At 50.7% G+C, this 21,865-nt stretch overlaps 2 protein-coding genes across 5 annotated transcripts in view; one reads left to right on the top strand and one right to left on the bottom strand.

Annotated features, from left to right (window-relative positions):
* The window catches only part of ADAM19 (ADAM metallopeptidase domain 19), an 87,724-nt gene extending 83,128 nt beyond the window's left edge, over positions 1 to 4,596 (top strand). For all 4 annotated transcript variants that reach the window (XM_029218805.1, XM_029218806.1, XM_029218808.1 and 1 more), the window contains 2 exons: positions 1,046 to 1,198; positions 2,022 to 4,596. In XM_029218805.1, the coding sequence (XP_029074638.1) occupies positions 1,046 to 1,198; positions 2,022 to 2,075 (207 nt within the window). In that variant the 3' untranslated portion in view covers positions 2,076 to 4,596. The remainder of the gene's footprint in view (positions 1 to 1,045; positions 1,199 to 2,021) is intronic.
* Positions 4,597 to 4,836: 240 nt separating this feature from the next.
* Positions 4,837 to 20,892, bottom strand: NIPAL4 (NIPA like domain containing 4). The gene is given in 7 exon segments (XM_029218809.1): positions 4,837 to 8,929; positions 10,113 to 10,273; positions 12,500 to 12,590; positions 13,751 to 13,807; positions 17,256 to 17,495; positions 20,636 to 20,828; positions 20,830 to 20,892. Coding segments are annotated over 7 exon segments (1,434 nt in total). The 3' UTR covers positions 4,837 to 8,300.
* Positions 20,893 to 21,865: the final 973 nt, after the last annotated feature.

Here is a 21,865-nt window from a genome sequence, read left to right as displayed (position 1 = left end):
GGTTGTTTATTTGAGATTTTCCTTGTTTTTTGAGGAAGGCCTGTATTGCTATGAACTTCTCTCTCAGGCTGCTTTTGCTGCCTCCTGTTGATTGTGTATTGTTGTGTTTGGGGGTGTTATAATTTTAAATAAGGTCATCAGGGAAGGCCTTATTGAGAAGGGGGCAAAACATGAAGGTAATGTAAAAGCACAAAGGAAAGACTGTGCCACCCATAGACAAACAATACGGAAAATATGATTTCTTCTTTTTACAATTTTTATTTTTATTTGCACAAGTAATACACATATATGCTTTGTTAAAAAAACTGAATGTTCACTTGGACGACCCCTCTCCCTATGCACAGCCCACTCTGAACCTCTGACCTCTGTTATCAATTTGGTCTTCATCCTTCCTGACTTTCCTCTGTACCTCTGCATTTACATTGGTGGGGGGTAGTGGGGTGACTTATTTTCTCTAAACTATCCTTTATAGCTTGTACTGCAGCTTGCCGTGACTCTTGACCATCTTTCCACCTCAGCACGTATCAACCTACTTCCTTCTTTTGAAATGCTGCTTTATATATCACTGTATAATTTTGGTAATTTGTCTGTTGATGGAAATTTTAGTTATTTATAGTTTATTTTAGCTGTCACAAACAGTGCTGCAAGGAACATCCTTGCAATTTCATTTTTGTGCACCTGTGCAAATAGTTCTCAGAGGGAATGAAATTATGTATTAGGTCAGAGAATGATCATTTCTAATCTTAATAGATACTGCTAAATTGCTCTCCAAAAAGGCTTTTTCCTGAGCATGTAAACATGTATGCACACAATTTCTTTTTAAATGGGACCATTCTTTTTATTTTTATTTATTTATTTATTTGCGGTACGCGGGCCTCTCACTGTTGTGGCCTCTCCCGTTGCGGAGCACAGGCTCCGGAGGGACCATTCTTTTTAAATAGTATATCCCTTTTCTCATCTGCTTTTGACCTGTAAAATATTGAGGACATTTTCTTTCGAACAGGCCCCTCTGGCCTTTGAGTGAGGCTTGTGGCTTTCTCCCCAGGATTTCTCCAGGCCTCGGCCGCCCCAGAAGGCACTCCCGGCTAACCCGGTGCCAGGCCGCAAGAGTCTCCCCAGGCCAGGTGGTGTCTCCATTCTGTGGCCCCCTGCCTCTAGACCTCAGCAGACCCGGCCCCTGGCTGTGCTTGCTCCAAAGGTGAGTCTTCAGAAACACTCGAGGTAGAAGCTGGGGCAGAGGGATCCAGGGGACAAAAATAAGAGTTGAGAAAACAGACCAGCTCATGCTTCTTGATGTAGTGCTGAACTTCCAGAACAAAAGCAAAGGACAGAAGCTTAGCATTTCTTGGTGCCTGCATGACTGTCCCTTAAATTGGTGAGACCCTTGCACACCCCCTCTTTTGGTTTCATGTGAAAGGTGATGTTTAGGAGGCTGAGCTATGGTAGCTTCAAACCTGGGTCTGCAACTGATGAGCTGAGCTGAGCTGAGCGGCCCTGAGCAAATCACTCTCTTGAGTCTCCGTTTCCTTATCTAGAAAGAGGTTTTACGAAGCAGAAATAGCCAACCCCATCGGGTTACTGTGAAGGTCAAGGCAGTTAATTTACATTAACCGCTGGCCTATGGTAGGCTGTGCACAAATGGCCCCTCTTAATACATCTTCCCTGGGACTTAGTCCTGGGACTTAGTCTTAGTCCTGGGAGTTGGGGCAGAGGGGAGCAGGTGAGGAAGCTGGCTCACTGCCCTGTGTTCCTACGAGGCCCTGGGAACTCTGCAGACTGAGCTGCAGCTTTGCTGGGAGGGAGGAGGGGAATGGCTTGTCAGCTGGGGGTTGGGGGCTGCCACCATGCCTCTTACTGCAGAGTTGATGGTCTGGACGAGCAGACATGTGGACAGACTTCTGCGGAAACCCTTCTTCTCAGGTGACAGTCTGCCACTCACGCCCACCTGTCACAAGCCAGAGGACAGCTCCCCACTGATAGCACGGAGCTGATGTCTCTCTCCCTCTCTTTTTTCCCTGCAGTTTCCTGAATACAGGTCACAGAGGGCTGTGGGGATGGCTAGCTCGAAAATCTAGACTCGTCTGAAGGCGCTTCTCCCTTCCTGTGAGGACCCTGAACACCACAGAGGAGCTGTGGCCACGGAATCTGGAGGAAGCATGCCCGGCCACCTCTGAGCTCCCCCTCCCCACCTCCCCTCCTCCTGGAACCACTGCATCTCTGAAAAATCTCCTCCTTGACTCAGTGCCACCTCGGCTTCCACAGAGGCCCAGAGTGCCTACCATCAACGGCACCCAAGTGTTGTTTTGTGCAATATTCAGCCCCAGGTAGGGAGGGTAGAGCCGAAGAGGTTGAGTGGCTGCTCGTCCCCTATCCGCCCTTCAGCTGGCCCCTCACCCCAGAGGTGACAGTTGAGCTGGTGCAGGCTGTCCGAGCTGGCGAGCCCAGCTGGGAAAAGTCTGTTTAGCCCTTGAGGCCAGGACTCAGCTTGGAGAAGCCATCCATCCACGTCCTATGGAGGAGGGTACGCATGAGAGCTTTCCTTTGCTTCCATCTTCCTCAGAGGTCCCAGGCTGGACAGAGGCTGGGCACTTACTGTCCCTTTTAGCTTTACTGATCAGGAGGGGTCACTCCAGCCAGGGCTTGGTTGAGGTCACAGCTCCTGGCTCTGTGGCCATATGTGAACACGTCAAGTTCCCTCCTCACGCCGCCCCCTCCCCCCACCAAAGCCCCCGCATCCCCTTACTCCCAAGGGTCACTCTGACTCAGACAGGTACTATTTGTAGGCAGTGTAGACAGCAGGGGGAGCACAGCCCCGGCCCCCTCTGAGCCGTCAAGCCAAAGGTTTTGACTCCGCTCGCCACTGTTCTCGCGTGCTCCTTGTTTTCTCTTCTGCATTTTCCAAGTGCCTCACGCTTCTGATTTCTCCTTCTCCGCTGGGACCCGCCTAATGTGTGGTGCTGTGAAGAGTGAATCCCCAGCAGTCCCGACTTCCTGGGACTTGGTGCTGTGACCTGCAAGTCAGGGTCCTGCCTGCGGGTTGGCCACGGGATCTCCTATGTTGGTTCTCAAGAGTGTTGACCCGGGTAGACTCGGGCCATGGCTGTGGGGTCGTAGCTTTACTTTCCATGGTGTGTGGTGACCGCAGCAGAGTGTGGGTCTTCCTTCTACTCCCTGACCTGAATCTGAGTAAGGTCCTCAGGGACAGTGGTGGGTGCAGGGAGGAGAGTGGACATCCTGGGAGCCCCAGCCTGTCTCCAGACCTGGTCACTGGCTTGAGGCAGGACCGTTGTCTTCTGAGCAGAGAGCAGACCTGTCTCTAGAGATCCCTAGAGAAGCAGCCTTGACGGAACAGAGTCTGTGCCGGGACCGGCCAGACATTTTCTCATCCTCTTCCTTGTGTTCTTTCCTCTGGTCCTGTCCTCCCCGCAGCAGGGAATGGGGGCTGTGTGGTGCTCTGCTAGCTGGGAGGATTTTCAGAGAACCACCGGAGATGTTCTCTGGGATGGTCTCCCACCCCAGAAAGGTGCCGGGCAGCTTGGGGCCTCCCCGCCTCCTGCAGTGAACAGACGTTTGCTCTTGAAAACCTCAGTGCAAGGAAGAGGCTTGAGTTTTCACTCCCAACCACTACCCCGGGGCCCCCTTATCGTTCTCTGTATACAATAGGTGCTCACTAGATATTCTTGGGTTCGGAGACAAGTGGGATGTTCAGGCTGTGCACCTGCGGGGGGACACTTGGGATAGATTTAGAAAGAGCTCAGGAAAATGAAGTTCTCTTTCCTCAGGTAGTCAGGTTGTGTTATTGGTGATGTTCACACCCCTGTCTTGCCGACAAGGGCCCTGGTTGCTCCCCACAGCCGATGTCCACCATCCTTGCTGCCTGATGAGGTCAGGGGACGGCCTTCCATGTTAAGTGTGCTACTCGAGACGCCCCAGGCCTCAAGGCTGGGCCCCAGAAAATTAACGGTGAAAACATCTCTCCACTGAAATCACCCTTAAACTCAACCCCCTGCCTCACTGACATTCCTGTGGCATGTCCAGCTTTTCTCCCCAACGTCAGGAGGTTGAAGGCTCTGAAGTGAAAATGCCCCAGCCACTGTGGCTGCATGAGCCTTTTGAACCTGAAATCCACCCTCCCTGGAACCATACCAGAAAGAGACCTGGATTGTTGCTTTCCTGTTTGTTTCCGTTTTTGTTTTCAATTTTTTTAATACCACCTCCATCCCATACACATTGTACTGTGAACTGGAAAATGGTTGAATTTTCTAAATTTGATAAGACTTTTAGCAGCCAGTTCTATTTACTGTTTGACTCCTGGCTGTGTTCTGGCAGGACGGCGGGGAGTCTGCCCAGGAGCAAGCCTGGCTGTCATAGCCCGTTCTTTCCCTCCTGTGTCCATGTGCTGCTTTGAGGTGACGGAAACCAATATGGACTTAGGGAAAGAGGCACTTTATTCTCAAGGATTACTGCAAGACTGGGGAAGGGAGTGTTGCGATAGGGGCAGGGGGCAGTTGCATTAGGAGAATGCTCAGGTGAGCTGAGCGGCTACAAGATCTATGAGCATCCCACAGCTCAGACGGAAGGGGCCTTTTATAGGAAGGAGTGAGCATGGCTGGAAAAAACCACATTCAGGGACCATCTCTGTGGTCAGCCTTTGGGGAAGGGGCTGTATGCTGGCTCTGGCCAAGGGTGAGTCCATGCTCAGGGTCTGGGGGGTAGGAGGGGAGCCTAACTGAGGCTTGGTGGAGTGACTTAACCAGCCTTCTGTTGAGATGGAGACTATGTACATCTTTTTAGAAGCTAACTTAGCCTCCTGCCAGTTTTTCAACCCTAGGTGTGTTTTTTTTGTTTGTTCGTTTGGTTTTTTTTTTTTTTTTTGTAGGTGTGTTTTCCTTAAGAGCCTAGGAGGCATCTCTGAAATGTGAACCTCAGGGGACATCAAGGGGGATTGCACCCTCTCTCGACCTGGCTCAGTGGGAGTTTTAGCCCAGGCACCAGGCTCCAGTGGTAACTGCCTGCTTGCCGTGGGTTCTTTTTAGCCTTACTGACTTCTCCCTATGAAAGAAAAGCTCCTTTCTGCCCCAGCTCTGAGAGGCTCGCAGACCTTAGGGTCTCACTGTAGACCTTACAGTACTGTCATAGCCCCATCCCCCTGAGGCCATGGCCCCTCGCCATCTCTTGCAATAATCCTTTTGAACAAAGCCTCCCCTTACCTAGGTCAGAATTTGTTCTTATTTGGCCGAGGGTATGGAAAACTTGCGCGTTTTAAATTGGGGACCAGTTCTAAAGTCAGTGATGGCGTTAAATGTGTATGTAACAGCTCTGCTGGACACGCAAGAAAGTCAAGAGTATGCCAACTGGAAAGGTGCTCCACCCATCCTTAGGGAACCGTGCAAAGGAGAGGTTCTGCAGAATCCAAGCCAAGTGCCCCCAAAGTCACCCTTCCATGCATCCTCTCTTACCATCCACTGTGTGTATGTACGTGTGCATCTGGGATCCAGGGCAATGTGAATTTTCTTTTTATTTGGGAGATTGTTCACAGAAAACAGATCCTCTTTTCTCTCGTCCACCTATTAATTGTTTACAATATTTGTATATCTATGCAAAATACTTGAATGGGCTGTGGTGCCTTTTTTCCTTGTTTGTATTTAATTAAATTGTCATTTGAAATGTCTGGTTTGGCAACTCTTGTTTGTTTCTTTGTTTTAATGTTGCACTGGCCAGCCTGGATAGGATCCATCACCGAGGACTCCTCAGAAGAGTTCCTACAGAGACCGTCTGTCCAGCCTGTGAGGCCACCGTGGAAGATCTTGAGCCATAGAAAAGCCCTGGGTTTTCCCATGACCAGTCGAGGGAGCTGTTTGTCTTTGCACCTGGACACAGGCCAGTCTAGTTTTAATAGGTCTGGGGGTCACTCACGGCATGAATGATACAGATCGACTTGAGGATTTGTGAGAGCTTAAAAGTATTCACATGGGGCTTCCCTGGTGGCGCAGTGGTTGAGAGTCTGCCTGCCGATGTAGGGGACACGGGTTCGTGCCCCGGTCTGGGAGGATCCCACATGCCGCGGAGCGACTGGGCCAGTGAGCCATGGCTGTTGAGCCTGCGCGTCCGGAGCCTGTGCTCCGCAACGGGCGAGGCCACAACAGTGAGAGGCCTGCGTACCGCAAAAAAAAAAAGTATTCACGTGAAGCTCTTAGCACTGTGGTTGGCTTCTCGTAAGGGCCCAGGCATGGGATGGGTGTCTTCCACTGACGCTATTTCCCAAACAGCCTTTCCTTCTCTAGTGAAGGCGTGGCTGTAGAAGGCACTGGAGGGACTTCCTTGGCAGCCAGAACTCTCCAGAGATTGGGGACTGGCCCCCGGCACTAGAGGAACCACTTTAATTGTTCCGTGTCCAAGGAAAGCCAAGATGTAAGTATCAAGTAAACACACTCAAATAAATAAACACACACTTTATTCCTGACCCTGCAGACCACGCTCTCAGGGCCTTCAGATTACAGTCATTCTCAAGATCCAACATGTTGCATTGATTTTAGTTACAGAGAGAAATCCACATTCATTAAAAACTGTGGCTTTGAGGCTGGCGGTGCAGGAAGCCAGTCTGTTCCTTGGAGCTACAAGGCCAGCAACAGTTTGGCCTGGGCTTGGCTATGCTTAGGGCACAGGACGTAAACACAGGCACGGGTGTGGAGTTACACAGGGGAGGCTCTGCACCAGCTTGGGGGCTGAGGGCCAGGTCTTCCTTCTTTACAGATATACTGGCTCCCTTACCTCCCTGTCAATGGTCCTCATATCAACTCTCACATTCTTGCTGCTGGAGAGAAGACAGGAAGGGAGGGGATATTAATTATGTCTCTCTCCAGCTGCTCTTGTTTTTTGACTGCCTCTGGTCAAATGTGAGGGGACCAAAGGCAGTCCCCAAAGCAGGTGGTGGTGGAGCAGTCGTGACACACTGCTTCCCAGTGTGGGCAGCTCATCAGTGGAGCTGGGGACTTGGTGGCGATCTGGTCAACAGCCAGATTGCACCCCGTGCCGAGCTTACACCCCCCGACTTGGTCACTGAAGTTCAAAGCTGATCCCACTGGCCAAGCCTCTAAGGCTTCAGCCCAGAAGTTACCCAGAGGGGACTTCCCTCGCGGTCCAGTGGTTCAGAGTCTGCACTTCCAATTCAGGGGGTGTGGGTTCAGTCCCTGGTCAGGGAACTAATAAGGTCCCACGTGCCGCGCCGTGTGTCCAAAAAAAAACAAGTTACTCAGAGCCTTTTCCACCTGGGTTCTTGGTTCACCACCAGAGTAAACACAAAAGTTAGCCCCTGGTTTCCAGAGAGGCTGTGTCTGCTTTCCTGACTGCCCCTTACTCTTCTCCCCATCTCCCCAAATCATATTGGTTTACTCCTTGAGGAAAAGGAAAGTGCATTCTGCTCGACAGCCAGGCTACTTTTAAGAGCAGTGCAATCGCTGTTCTCTTTGGAGAGTGAGGCAAAATGAAACACTGGGCTTGGCCAGCATAGCTTGGCTGGGAAGCAAGCACCTTTTGTTGTTGTTGTGTTGTTTTGAGTTCTTAGATAACTGCCTGAATGTCTCCGTGACTGACTCCTTAGGATGTGTCTAGAGAGGGAAGGGTGGGGAAGGGGTCGGGTGGATGGAAACAGATGCTGACCTCCAGGCTGGCTGCTCCCGGGAACGGGGCTGGTGGAAGTGTTTCCCTGAGACGTCAGGTGGCTTTCACAGTAAGCAGGTCAGCTGAGGTCTTGCCTCTGTCTCCGAAGATGAGGTGGCAAATGCAACAAGACATTTTACAATAATTGTGTGTCTGTTGGTTCTGGACGGGAGGCATGGCGAGTTGCTCTCTGGGCCTCGGAGGGCCAGCTGCACTTCAGTCTTGGGCTCAGGAACGGTGAATCAGTCTCAGGAGGAGAACCAGTGCAAAGGATTTCCTGATGACCAACATTTCAGGGAAGTTCTTGGCTTGTGCTGCATTCAACGGATCAAATCCTATCTTCTTCCCAACAACACAGAGATGGCACCGAGGAAACAAGTAGGACAGGAGGTCCAGGGGACCTGCTGGCACCAATGTGTAGTAGGGTATTTGGTCACTGAGGCTGTGTTTCCAGGAGGTTCTGCCACCACTGCTCACTGGGTAGGGATTTTTCTCCCGGAAACAGCGGTGAGGTATAAATGAACGTCTCAAGAAAAGAGAGCCCACTGGTAAGAGTTGTGTTGAAAATAACCAGGTGGCTCTGAAATTGAGCAGTCAGGCTGTACCACAGGGCTCACCCTCTCACTCATGTATTCCAAGCTTTACGAATGGATTATAAATACTTCGGGCTTCTTCTCTGGTGATGGGGCGCTGGAGAGTTCTAGGTTGTCCACAAGAACATTCTTGTCTTTGAGTCTAACGATGCTGGGCTCTGGGGCGGGAGGCGGGGTTGGGTTTTTGTGCATGTGGGGCAGGCCGGTCCGGCTAATGTCCAGGTCTTTGAAAGCGTGAAGCGTGAACACACCCAGGATGATGGTGACAAAGCCAGAGAGGGTGCCCACAATGTCCACGGCCGACATGCTGTGCCACTCCTTGAAGAGGACGATGGAGGAGGTCACCACCATCGAGGTGAAGAACACGTAGTAGATGGGGAACACCAGGGAGGTATTAAAGATGTCCAGCGCCTTGTTGAGGAAATTGACCTGAGTGCTGAGCGAAAGGGCCAGCACGAGGGACAGGATGTAGGGGAGAGGGTGCCGCACAACCGGCAGCCCCTGGAAGAAGTTCTTAATGGTGATGCCCAGGCCCTTGACGGCGGTCACGGAGAAGGCCCCGATCACAGAGCAGATGACGATGTAGATGAGGATATTCCTTTGTCCATAACGTGGGGCGATGACGAAGATGAGGATGAGGCAGGACACCAGCAGAAGCACAGCAAACACGATGTACCCTTTGTGGGGGATGGAGACAGGTAACCTGACCTGGGAGGATGCCAGTGGCCTCTAGAGCCCTCCACTCATGGCAATGGGATGTCTCATTAAGAACCTAGGCTTGGGGGCTTCCCTGGTGGTGCAGTGGTTAAGAATCCGCCTGCCAATGCAGGGGACACGGGTTCGTGCCCCGGTCTGGGAAGATCCCACATGCTGTGGAGCGGCTGGGCCCGTGAGCCATGGCCGCTGAGCCTGTGCTCCACAACGGGAGAGGCCACAACAGTGAGAGGCCCACGTACCGCAAAAATAAATAAATAAGAACCTAGGCTTGGGACTTCCCTGGCAGTCCGGTGGTTAGGACTCCGTGCTTCTGACGCAGGGGGTGCTGGTTTGATCCCTGGTCAGGGAACTAAGATCCCACATGCCACCACCTGGTGTGGCCAAAAAAATTAAAAAAAAGAGAACGTGGGCTCTGGAGTCAAACATGGGTCCCAGTTCCAGCAACACAACTTTTTAATAACTTGTACAAGTTATTAATTGAACCCCCAAGACCTCAGTTTCCTCTTTGTAAAATAGGATTAATATTAGGACCTTCCTCATAGGAGCTTTTTTGTAGGATTAAATTAATACACGCAATTGATGGAATGCCACCCCCCCGCCATTTACATGTTGAGTGCTAATCCCAAATGGGATGGTATTCGGAGGTGACGTCTTTGGGAGGTGATTCAGGCATGAGGGTAGAGCCCTCAGGAAGGGAATACTGCCCTTATAAAAGGGACTCCACAGAGCTCCTTTGCCCTCTACACCAGATGAGGACACAGCGAGAAGCTGGCCATCTATGAACAGAATCTATCGGGCCTTGATCTAGGACTTGATCGTGATCCCCGGAACTGTGAAACGTAAGTGTCTGTTGTTTATAAGCCACCCAAATCTATGATATTCTGTTAAAACAACCTGAACTAAGACAATGCAAACAAGGCATTTAGAACAGTACCTGGCACATAACAAATACATAATAATAGCATCCCTACCTATCAGACTGGGAACCTGTAAGCTAGCCTCAGTACCAGCCCATCAGCTTTCCTCCCTGAGCTTGCTGCCTCCTCCTCCACATGGCAGCACCTGAGATGGCCAGAACCCAGTCAGACCTTTAACATGGTTCACGCCCAGTGCCTTCCTGCTCACTGGGAGCCTGGAGCCTACCTGTGTCTTTCATCTTGGCAGCCATCTCCACGATGGTGGTGATCTTCTCTTCCTCGGGGGCGTGTATCACCATCACTGTGCTACCGGCCACACAGATCACACAGCCCAGCTTCCCCAACAGGTTCAGACTCTCTCCCAGGAAATATGAGGAAAGGATGGCACTGCATGTGAAAGTGGAGAAAGGGATTACAGCAGCTAGCCCAGTCCCAGCATCCTGGAGAAAAGTGAGGGCTGAGCAAGGGCTCACTACTCTCACACGTGAAAGCTTTTCTAGACCCCCTAGGAAATGTGTGAAATAGAAACTTATTTAGGGGAGGGTTACAGTGTGGGCTGGAGGAATCGACGACATACATGTGAATTTCTTTCATTTTAGAGACTGACAATATCCCCAAAGAGAAGAGTTGGAAGAGCCCTTCAAAGCACTCTTGTCTAACTTCCTACCCAATGAGCACATCTTCTCTTAACATTGCAAACAGAAGGCTTTCAGCCTTGGCTTGTATACCTCTGGCGGCAAGCAGCTCCCCCCTTCACAAGGCAAATGAATCCCTTGTAGGTTCATTCTGTTATTAACCCAAAATATGGTAGTTTCTACTCATCCCATATCCCTTGAGCCATACAAAACAAATCCATTCCTTCTTCCATTTGCATATGCCAATATAAACAACCACAGTGACACTTGGGCACACTTTACATACTAGATATTGTGCTAAGAACTTCCCATTTATTATCTCACTAACATCTTGCAACTCTCAGAAGTAAAATATGTCCATTTTATAGATGAGAAAACTGAGTCCCACAGAAGCTTAAACGATGGCAAGATCATACAACTGGTAAGACACGAGCCAGGATTTGAACTCAAGTTCTGTCTAATTATAAAGCCTATGGTTTTTCCTCTACACCTCACTGAGAAGAATTCTCCTGACTTCCTTGAGTCTTTTCTGGACAAAACACCTCCAGTTCCTTGCTGTTCCTTGGTGATGTGACTTTCATTCCCGTCACATCCTCCAAATTGAGCCAGCAAAGGTGAAGGAAGAAGGGTGGTGAGACAAGACAGGTACAATCGCTGGGGCATGCTTCTGTTTCTTTAAACAGGTGGCATTAGTTTAGGGCAAAAACCTGTTGGCTGACCTAAGGTAACCCAATGAGCCTCATGAGTCCTGCTTAAAGGTATCAGGAAAGAGGGGATTGATGTCTAACCTCCTTTGAATGTCTCCCATCTCTCCTCTAAAACTCCCAAAACCATTTTACCCACAATGCCTGTTCATCAGCGCCCGGTAGCATTAGCAAAGGCAGAGGTCACACAGTGGAGGATCCCCTGCCGCTCCCAACTTCCTGGGATGGGAATCTGTAAACTAATCAGATACGCAATACTGGTATCTCAGCTACATCAGCCAACCGTGCCATGTGAGTCACGGCTCTCTCTGGTTTTTGACTGCATAAATGCTGCAAAATTGTCATCAACCTGGTAAAACAAAACAGGAAATTATAGGTACTGGGTGTGGTGGGCTAGGGACTTACCGGGGCTCCAAGGTTAGGGTGACAATCAGAGCCAGCTTCCAATGGGGCTTAGGACCCCCACAGAGGAACTGTGTTTGTAGCTTGGGAGGAACGGGGCAATGGGAAGCACACACATTTAATATCAGCTATCTTTAATACCATCAAACATCTTCCAGGCCATGGGACCTAGTGGTTAAGCACCCAGACTCTGAAATTAGACTGCCTGGGAGGGAATCCTGGCCCAGCCTCCTGGGACCTGGGTGACCTCGGCCAAGATGCTTAACCCCTCTTGGCCTCAGGTCTCCCCTCCTTTCTAATTAGTAGGGATGCTGTGAGGATTAAATGAGGGAATACATTTAGAACATTTAGCACAGGGTAAACCCTCAATATATGTTAGCTGTGGTTATTCTTCAGCGCCTGTTCTGTACCATGCACTTTCTGTGCATCTCATTTAGTCCTTAAACCAATGCCTTCAGGCAGGTATTATGAACATCCCCACTTAGCAGATGGGAAATTGAGGCTCAGAGTAGTTAAGTGACCTGCCATGTAACTACAAAGTGGCAGAGATAAGGTTAGAACCCAGGGAGGGTTAATCTAGGGCTTGTACTTTCAACTTGTGTGCTTCTCCTATTGGGGCACCAAAACACTGACATGAGACATTCAGCCTTGTGGCAGGGGAAGCCCTTCCACCTGGTTTGGGCTTGGCCTGCCCCTTCACTGCCCAGGCAGCAAACCATCCAAGGGTGCGGAGCTCTGAACAGCACACTGCCTCTTTCTGGAAGCTGAGACTGACCCAGGTCCTTGACTGCAAGTAGCAATGGACCCCATGTGCAGTTCCGGACATCAACAAACTGAAAATAGGAAGGGACAGCAAGAGAGGTGACAACAACCTTATGAGGATACTCAGCGCTCCCAGTGGTGTGACGACTGTCGCAGGAGCAAACGCATAGGCCCCAAAGTTGGCAACTTCTCCGGCAGCCACTAGGAAATTAAGGGGGAAGAGAGGTCACAGTGGCTCTGATGCGCCATCTCCAGCCCAAATGAATCTGGGTGGAGACGGCTTCATTCAGTGTTCAATCATTCACAGAATCCCAGACCAGCATTCCTTAAAATCCCCACCCTTATGCTGTCTCCCTGCAGAATCTGATCTGAAGGTCAGGCCCAGATGATCCTGACCAAATCCTCCCATGTTAAAGATAGGGAGGTGGCCTGGAGTCCAGGGTCACATGGTGCTTTCTGGTTCTCGAGGTCCCTTGGCTTCTAGCCTAGGCACGGTTAAGTGTATCTCAGGGACTGCGAATGATTGGTCTGTATCTTCAAGGTAAGCTCTAGAAAGTGTTAATTATCAAATAAAGACACAGCTACAGTTACTGATTCTCCAGGTACCAAATGGTCCACGGGGCCGTCTTTCCCAGAGGAGTTATGGATAGTCTAGATTGACAGGCGGGTGGTTAGAAAGTCAGACCTTCGCAAAGGGCCTACCTCTCCCCATATGAGTTTCCAGTTTGCAGACTCCTGCAAGTGCCTCTTCTGTCTCCCTGCTCGTAGGGAATGACCTGGGTCTGCCCTTTGAAAGCAGATGGTGAATGGGACAGGGATCAAAACCTGACTTAGGGGATTACAAATCGAAAGCTGGCTAATTTTCCGTCCCAAAGAATTAGGGTTTGAAAGCCAGGGAGGGTGGGTGGAAAGGAATGTGTGAATGTGAAAATGTGGGCAAACCTTAGGTGGCAGACCAGCCATGTTCTAAGTGAGCCAACAATTGCCTGTGGAATGGGGCAGCTGACTTAGGAGTCCCAGGCTGTGCCCTGCAGGAGTCCAGAAGACTCCAGCGGGCAGTCATAGCTCCCTGAATTTCAGGGGAAGTTGAGAAATTACACCTTTATCACTACCAGCTCTGTACAAACCTCTCTGGGGACAGATGCTTTATGGATGAAAGACTGACTTTGGATGGGGAAAGTGACCTGAGATGCAGGTAAAATGTTCTACCTGCAAAGACTGTTTAGATTCTCCCCCTAGAAATCTGGGCCTTGGATTCATATCTTGCACAATAGAGACAGAAATGCCCCATCCACCCCTCCTTTCATCTCTGCCTCTGTCATCAATAGGGCACTGTCCTTAGTAGCAAAGAACCCACTTACTGGTGAGAAATCCAGCCCACCACATTGCATCCTTCAGGTAGCCGTAGCCTCCGTCCACTGTAGAAAGGAATGGGCATGAAGTTAGAGGTTGGCCGTACTTTCTCAGGACCTTTCCTTCTCTACCTTCACTCGCCGGTCTCTAAGGGTTCAGTATATGTCAGCTGTGGTGAGGCCTCCAGGCCTGCTTCTGGGCCCTGTCCTGGGTGAGTTCATCCCTTCCAAAGTTTTAAATTCCATCTAGATACCCTATGTCATATATGCACCCTGATCCTTTCTTCTTAGCCCTGATGTATATCCAGTTGCTTACTTGACAACTCTTGGGTCTCGCACAGGCATCTCAAACTCTGTCCCGAATGGAACTCCTGATTTTTAAATGCTCCCTACCCACCAAATGAAGCTCAGTAAGCGGCACCTCCGTGTACCTAGTTGCTTAAGCCAGAAACCAGGGAATCACACCTGACCCTCCCACTGCTCCACCTTCTGCATCCATTCCATCCTGCTGATTCTGTCTCCAAAATGCATTTCACGTGGGTCCACTCCACTGCCACCCCACCACCCAACTCCCAGGCACTATCATCTCTGGTCTGGGTTGAGGCAACTGCCTCCTAGGACTCCTCTGGTTCTTCTCTTGTCCCTTATAATCCATTCCTTTCATAGTAGCCAGGAGTTTTTTTTTTTTTTTTTTGCGGTACGTGGGCCTCTCACTGTTGTGGCATCTCCCGTTGCGGAGCACAGGCTCCAGACGCACAGGCTCAGCGGCCATGGCTCACGGGCCTAGCCACTCCGCGGCATGTGGGATCTTCCCGGACCGGGGCACGAACCTGTGTCTCCTGCATCGGCAGGCAGATTCTCAACCACTGCGCCACCAGGGAAGCCCAGCCAGGAGTCTTTTAAGAATTATGTCACTCCTCAGCTTCTAGCTGGCCAGTGGCTTCGAAATGCTCTTAGGATAAAGACCAGAATCCCTAACAAGCCTGTTCATAGTGTTGACCCTGCTCACTTCTCCAAAGGCTTCTCCTGCCACACTTCCTACTACAGTCTAGCTGCTCAGGCTGTCTTTGAGTTCTTCAAAAATGATGAGCTCTTTTTGGCCTTAAGGGCTTTGCATGTGCTTTTCCCTGTTTGGAGTAGTCTTCTTAACAATATTTGCCTATATCTACACTTACTCTACAGGTCTCTGCTTGAATGCTGCTTCCACTAAAATGCCCTCCCTGGTCCCCTTACCTTTATTGTTTCCTCTTGGGATTCTCTCTCGTCACACTCAGTTCTTCTCCTTAATGACACTTGTCATTTATAATTTGATCTATTTATTTTCTGAAATTTCCCCCACTAAAATGGAAGCTCCATGTAGCCAAGAATTGTGTCTGCTTTGTTCACACGATGGGCTCAGAGCCGGGCACGTGGTCAGTACTCAGTATTGGCAATGAGGATAATGATGATTAGGGCGGGTTTTAGACAGTTTTGTGAAAATCCCAAAGTTGTATGTTGCTTTTTGTGAATGCCCTTTTTTCTAAGATGGTCTTTAACGTTCATCAGGTTCCGCAAGCAGTCAGAATCTCCCATAAAAGTGCTCTGAGAGCATTTTACTCTGAGTTGAAATCTCAGAAGATATTGAAAGAGCAGATTGGAGAAAAAATGGATTCCGGGGAAACTGCCTTTCTGAATGGTCAGTGATACTTGCTCTGCTCTCTCCTGAGTGGAAGCAGCTATTTTTCTGGCACTCTGGGAGGTCTCTGGCCTTTCAAACCCTTGTCCAGAAGAGGAGATAGAGCAGCAATGACCACTGATCCTGACTTCATGCCCACACCTCACAGCTCTCCATTTTAGAGCACACCCGGCTCTAGTCCTGCGTATCCAACTGTCTGTCAGGCTCTCCCACTTAGATCACAGTAAAACTAATACTGGTGCTTACTCCATGCTAAGCATCTTTCTAAACATACTACATATCTTCACAACAAGATATAGCTGGAACTATTCCTATCCCCATTTTTTCAGATGAGGAAACTGAGGCAGGAAAACTATTTTTCTTGCCCAGGATCATAATCACCTGGAATTGAGGAGCTAGAATTGGAACACAAATAGTCTGCTTCCAAAGCTCAGTGTCCCATAGAACATTAAACCGAACACGTCCAAACCTGAACACATCATCTTCCTGTAAACCTGCTCCTCCTGCTTTCTTTGTCTCAGAAAATAGCACCATCATTTCCCCAGCTGCTCAAAGCAGAGCGCTCTGAGTCACCTTGACTCATTTTTTCATCCTCCCCTTGGGCCCGGGCAACACCAAACCCAAACCCAGTAAGTCCTACCTTCAAAATCTATCTCTGGACTTCACCACTTGTCTCCATTCCCACTGTAATTTCCTGGCCCAAGTTCCGTTGTTTTTCTCCCCAAATTGGTCTCCCACCTTCCAGTCTTGTCTCCTAATCCACTCTGCACCCAGCAACCAGAGATCTTTTCAAATCGTAAATCGAACTATGTCACTCCCCTGCCTAAAACCTTTGTCACTTACAATTACAGTCAAACTCTGGAGCCCGGTTTACAAGACATTTCATGAGCTGGCCCTCACCCCATCTCTTACCCCTCCATGCTCTAGCCATCCTGAGACAGTTTCAGCTTCTAATATCACTCATGCTCTCTCACCCCTGGGCCTTTGCACATGCTGTTCTTTCTGCCTGGAATACTACTTCTTTCTCTTTTCCCCTCACCTTGTTATCTCCACATCATGTAGGTCTCAGCTTCTAAATCAACTCTTACAGAAAACCTCCCCTACCCCTCAAGCCTGGCTTTACATGGCCTTCCAAAATATTGCCATAACATTCTTCATTTTCCCCATGATAGCATTTAACATGCTACAGAACAACTGTTTATCGACTTGCCTGTCTCTTCCACTCAACTCAATGCCCCACAAGGGCACTGTGTCCCCAGGTCTAGCATGGCACCTGGCACACAGCTGGTACACAATGAATGATGGTTAAATGAACAAATTTTTTAACATAGGAGTCCTTTTCTCAACAATTGTTTCATGGATACACGTCTTATTTTTCAAACAAGCAAATCCCTATGGACAGAGACTCAGTAATTCTTTTGTAGCCTATAAAGGAGCTCAGATTGATAGTATGTGAGGACGCACCAGTGTCTGACATTGCTCTGGGCAAAGGTATTATATTCCCATTTCGTAGGGAAATTGTGACTTGCCTATGATGACACAACTGGTAAGAAATAAAACCAGGACTAGACCTGGGGTTTCTGATTCTTGGCCCTGAGACTTTTCCCTGTCTTCACCCCAATTAACTGATCATGTAGTTCTCAGGAACTACTGGATTATAAAGGAAGGTCTCCTGTTGTTGGTGGATCGGCCTCCCAACGGGACTGACAATGAGCCTTTTGTGCCTATCTAGGACAGGTTCTCAAACCGCTACAGTGGACCCCGTGAAGGGAGGTTCACAGGGCTGGCCGAGGGCTCGCCACCCAGCACCCCATCCACCCCCACCCCCCAGGAGCCTACCAGCCCGTGTGGCACCAGAGGCCACCAGTCGCTGGAGGCCCTTCTTCTTGAGGATGACGCTGCCGCCGATGAGGAAGCTGGACAGGATGGCCAGGCCCAGGCCGACGTAGAAGCTGTAGTTCTGCCTGAACCTCTCCTGCCAGCTGTTGGAGATGACACTGCTGGGCACCTGGGGGCTGAGGTCACCGACGATCTGGCACAGGACTTGTTGGGAGGAGCAGTACAGGCTGATCAGGGAACCTAGGGAAGACCACGGTGAGAGTCACGCTGGGGACATTTGCATGCAGGCTAGGGACCTTATCTTCGTGAACTCATCAACTGCTTCCAACCATGTGTCAGATAAGTGCTGTCTTTGATGCCCACTTCATAGATGTGGAAATGGAGGCCTTGCCTAAGAACACAGGCTGTCTCCAGAACTCCAGCACCTCACCACTAAGTTAGACTTAGGCCCCCCCCCAACACCACGTAGGGCCCCACAGCTCTCAGGCCTCATCGAATCCAACCTCCCGGCCTCCACAGGAATCCCCTCCCAGCCTCTGGGCACATGGGCCTCCAACAGCTCAGAATCATACAGGGATTCTCCCCTCCCAGAGGCCTCTTCACTTACGTATCCCTAACTGCAGCCACAGTGCAGAGTCCTGACAGGTAACAGGAGGGAGTGAGGCTGGAGTCCACAGCCCCTCCTAGGCCTGAAGATGGTGAAATATGAGCATCCTTGTTTGTCAGAACCAACCATCCCCAGGCCTTACTTCGAAGACCTCTGGTGCTTGTGGTCAGGGCTGAGGCCTCCTTCAGGCCTCAGAGAGGTCAGTGTCCCTGCCACTCCATGCAGGATCTGTCTTTAGCTCTCCTTCCAAGTCCTAGAGTCCATGAGAGTCAATCAGTTCTCATGCCCTTGAGCCAGCACACCTTTGCTGGCTCTTCTGGCACAAATACCAAGGACAACAGGACAAACTTGGGCATGAGGGGTAGACCCTCAGTCAGAAGAACTAAGCTGCCCAAGTTCAAGGAGACAGTACAAAGCACAGGCAATAATCCTCTGGTACTCCCAGGGCCCACCACCCTGGGGCTTCTCAGGAGCATCCCTTATCATGGAAACGGCAGAGTGGTCATGCCCAGGGTTTTAGCTGAAGAAACTGGGGCCCTGATAAGCTTGGTAACCTGCCTAAGGCTACACTGGTGGTAAGTGGTGTAGCCAGAATTGCTTCCCTAGCCCATATAATACCGAAGTTCATGCTCTCAGTCACCAGCGCCCCCTGCCCCCCCCCCACACAACACACACACACACAGACACAGCAGGTGGCAAGGGGGATGGGGTGTCATTTAGCCTCTTGAAGGTTACCTTAAAACATGAGCTCCCTGCTAACATCTAAAAATCCAGAGATTTCCCATGAAAGTCCAGCTTCAGGGCTGCCTTTGCTTACTCTGCTGGGCACACGGTCCCATAGGCAACAGTAAGCTGTGGCTCAGCAGTGGTTTTACCCCTAGACAGGACGTGCTCTTTGCGATTCCCCTGAGTCCACACGCGGCTCCCTTCAGTCATTTTTGTTATGTGCTCGGCCCCTATAAGCATCTGAGTTTGTGACCTTTGGTAGTAGTAGGTCTTTTTCAAACTGTGGGTCACAAAGACCCAGGCTCGTGTGCCAAGGATGTAGGCCCGGGCCAGGCACTTCTCCTTGAACCAAGCTAGGTCTCTAGGCCTGCACTAGAAGGGCCCAAAGTCCAAAAGGTCAGGCAGCTTTAGCTTTGGCATATCTAGAGCACAGAGTGGCATTTTGGCGTAACAAAGGAAGGGCACTGTTGACCTTTCTTCCATGGCACAGAAGCATGGAACAGCAGAGCTGGAAGAGCCCTTAGAAGGCATCCTGTCTAACCCTCTTTCTTTTCAGCTGGGGAAACTGAGGCCCTGAGATGGGGAAGGATTTGCTTGAGTCTCATAAAAGCCTGGTGGCAGAGCTGGGTCTGGAACCCACCAGGGGACGCCCATGTGTCTTCTGCAGTGGGAGACCTCTCTTTCCAACACCTGTGTCACAATCCAGAGAAGATGAGACAAGAAACCATCTGGGTCCCTAATCAAACTTGTTCTGACTGCTCACTCCTGTTCCTCAGTTAGGGCAAGAGTCAAATCCTGGGAGTTCCCTGAATTCAGGAAAAGAGCCAGAACCTGGGAGGATGTGGGCCAAGGAGGGCGACTCCCAAGAGGAAGGCCAAGCCCATTTCCACCCCCTTCCCCACCCTCCTGAAGGTTCATCTCCAGCAGGTGGAGCCAAAGGGTGGGCCTGGCTCTTTGGGGGAGGCTTGAGGCATCCAAGGGGCACAGTGCCCTCCATCGAGTCAAGTCCTCCCACAGGGGTAAAAAGAAAAGGAGAGAGGGCTGATGGCCAAAGGAAATCCAGTTCTGAGGAGTGTGCTCATCTTGACAAATGGGTGTTGGGCCAGATGATTCCTGCTTCTCTTCCTGAATATACTAAGACTGGGGAACATGTTTTTCCCCAGGGGAAGACGAGGCTGAAAATGGACCGCATCATTGTTCAGAAAACCAAGGCCAGCTAACACCCAACAGGCCCGCTTTGAAAGCTTCACTGGAGAGGAGAAGTTAGAAAAACAGGGATATCCCACAGGCTGCATACCAAGACCAGGTAGGAAAATGGAGAAATACCAAGAAAGGAGATGAACACAGTACAGGTTTTAGAATCCAAGAGCCCTGGTTCTATATTCCATTTCCCCACTGTACTACCTTGAGCAAGTTCATCAGACTTTTCAGAGCCTCATTTTCCCTACTTCCAGAATGGTGACAGGAAGGTAATATCTACCTGCCTTCTAGAGTTGTGTTAAGGATTAACTGGGATAATGCAGGTAAAGAGCCTAGTCCACTACCCAGGTTTATAATAAGAACTTGAGCATAAAGCCCAGAATCTTTCCTTATCCTTTCCTGGGTTGTTCTTTCCCTCCTTTTCCTAAAAGGTGGATGTGGGTTTGGGGGTGGTGAGTCTCTGCGCCCTCTACCCTGTCTTTGATGAGCCCCAGGGGGACAGACCTGGGCAGGTACTAAAATCTGAAGCAACTATACATAAAACACACCCCCCACACACACACACACCTCTTGGTAGACCCGCTCCAATCGATAAATCCCGCCTCTTCCCTCCCACGCACGTCCCCCTTTCTCCCATTCCCCCCTCAGCTACCCAGCTCCAAAGAGGGGGAAAGTCAGCCAGAACCCTGCTCCCTCCCAAGACGGGCCTGAGAACTGAGTGGGGGACGACGCATGCGGACCCCCTCCCCGTTTCGGTCCCCCTGGCAGGAGAGGACGCAGAGGAAAGGAGCAGCAGGGAGGGAAGGCGAAGCGCAGAGCGCACGGGGTCCCCGCTGGCCTCACGCACCGTTCTCGCAGCTGGTGTTGCTGGCCGGCAGCTCCATGGGGCGGACGGTGCCCCGGCTCCCCGGCTCCGGAGCAGGTGGCTGAGATTTGTCCCCCGCGTGGCCGGCGTGCGAGGAACAGCCGGGGTCGGACCCGGGGGTGGGGAGAATGACGCGCCCCAGAGGGGGAGGGTCCCCGGGGAGGAGCCGCCCGCCCGGCCTCTTGGGCAACTCCGTGGGCCTGGGGCCCTGTGCTCGAGTTGCCCGCGGAGGGGCGCATGCCCTCCGGGGGCGCGGAGGCTGCCTGAATCCCGGAGCGGGCGTCACCACCTCGCCCCAGGCAGGAGGCGAGGGGGCGGGTCCCCGGGCGCCGCCTCTCCTCGACACGCCGGACCAGCACCTAGACAGCTGATGGGCTCCAGGGTGGCTGGAGAGGGTTCAATTTTCTGGCTGAGGTAGAAGTGGGAACGTGGGGACTAAACTGCTGCCAGTTGGGGCTCTCTCGGGCCATGGGCATCCAGGACATTGGGTTTTTTTCCCTTCCTGTCTGCCTTCCTGGCTTCCTACCTCCCTGCCTTATTTATTCATTTAACGTATGTCTGACCTGCACTGGGGCACTAATATGCAACAGGCACATAGTAGGTGCTCAATAAAGGGCGATACATATATGTGGAATGAATGGGTGATACAAGCTTGGTAAATTGAATGAAAGAAGGAAATGAAGTAACTGGAGACCAAAATGAATCAAACATATTCCCTGTCCCCCAAGAACCTTATATATTATTAATAGGGGAAACAAAATGGGATCAACTATCTAGAGACTGGTGTTTTCCAAATCACCATCAAAAAGAAAAATGGTGGTGGGTCTTCCCTGGTGGCGCAGTGGTTGAGAGTCCGCCTGTCGATGCAGGGGACACGGGTTCGTGCCCCGGTCCGGGAGGATCCCACGTGCCGCGGAGCGGCTGGGCCCGTGAGCCATGGCCGCTGAGCCTGCGCGTCCGGAGCCTGTGCTCCGCAACGGGAGAGGCCACAACAGTGAGAGGCCCCCGTACCGCAAAAAAAAAAAAAAAAAAAAAAAAATGGTGGTGATGGAAAGTATATTTGTTACTGTGGGTGCTAGTAAAACAAGTTCGAGAAACACTGAGCTGGACCTTAAAAACACTTGTGTATTGCTTGCTACAGGCCAGGCACAGCTGTTAGTGCTGAAAACTCCCAGTTCATTTAAACCTCATGACAAACTTACTTGTAGCTTT

Source organism: Monodon monoceros, unplaced genomic scaffold (genome assembly GCF_005190385.1).
Source record: "Monodon monoceros isolate NGI ecotype Baffin Bay Population unplaced genomic scaffold, NGI_Narwhal_1 Super_Scaffold_12, whole genome shotgun sequence".
In the NCBI taxonomy this organism is placed as follows: Eukaryota; Metazoa; Chordata; class Mammalia; order Artiodactyla; family Monodontidae; genus Monodon; species Monodon monoceros.
This window is presented reverse-complemented; position numbering and strand designations above follow the sequence as displayed.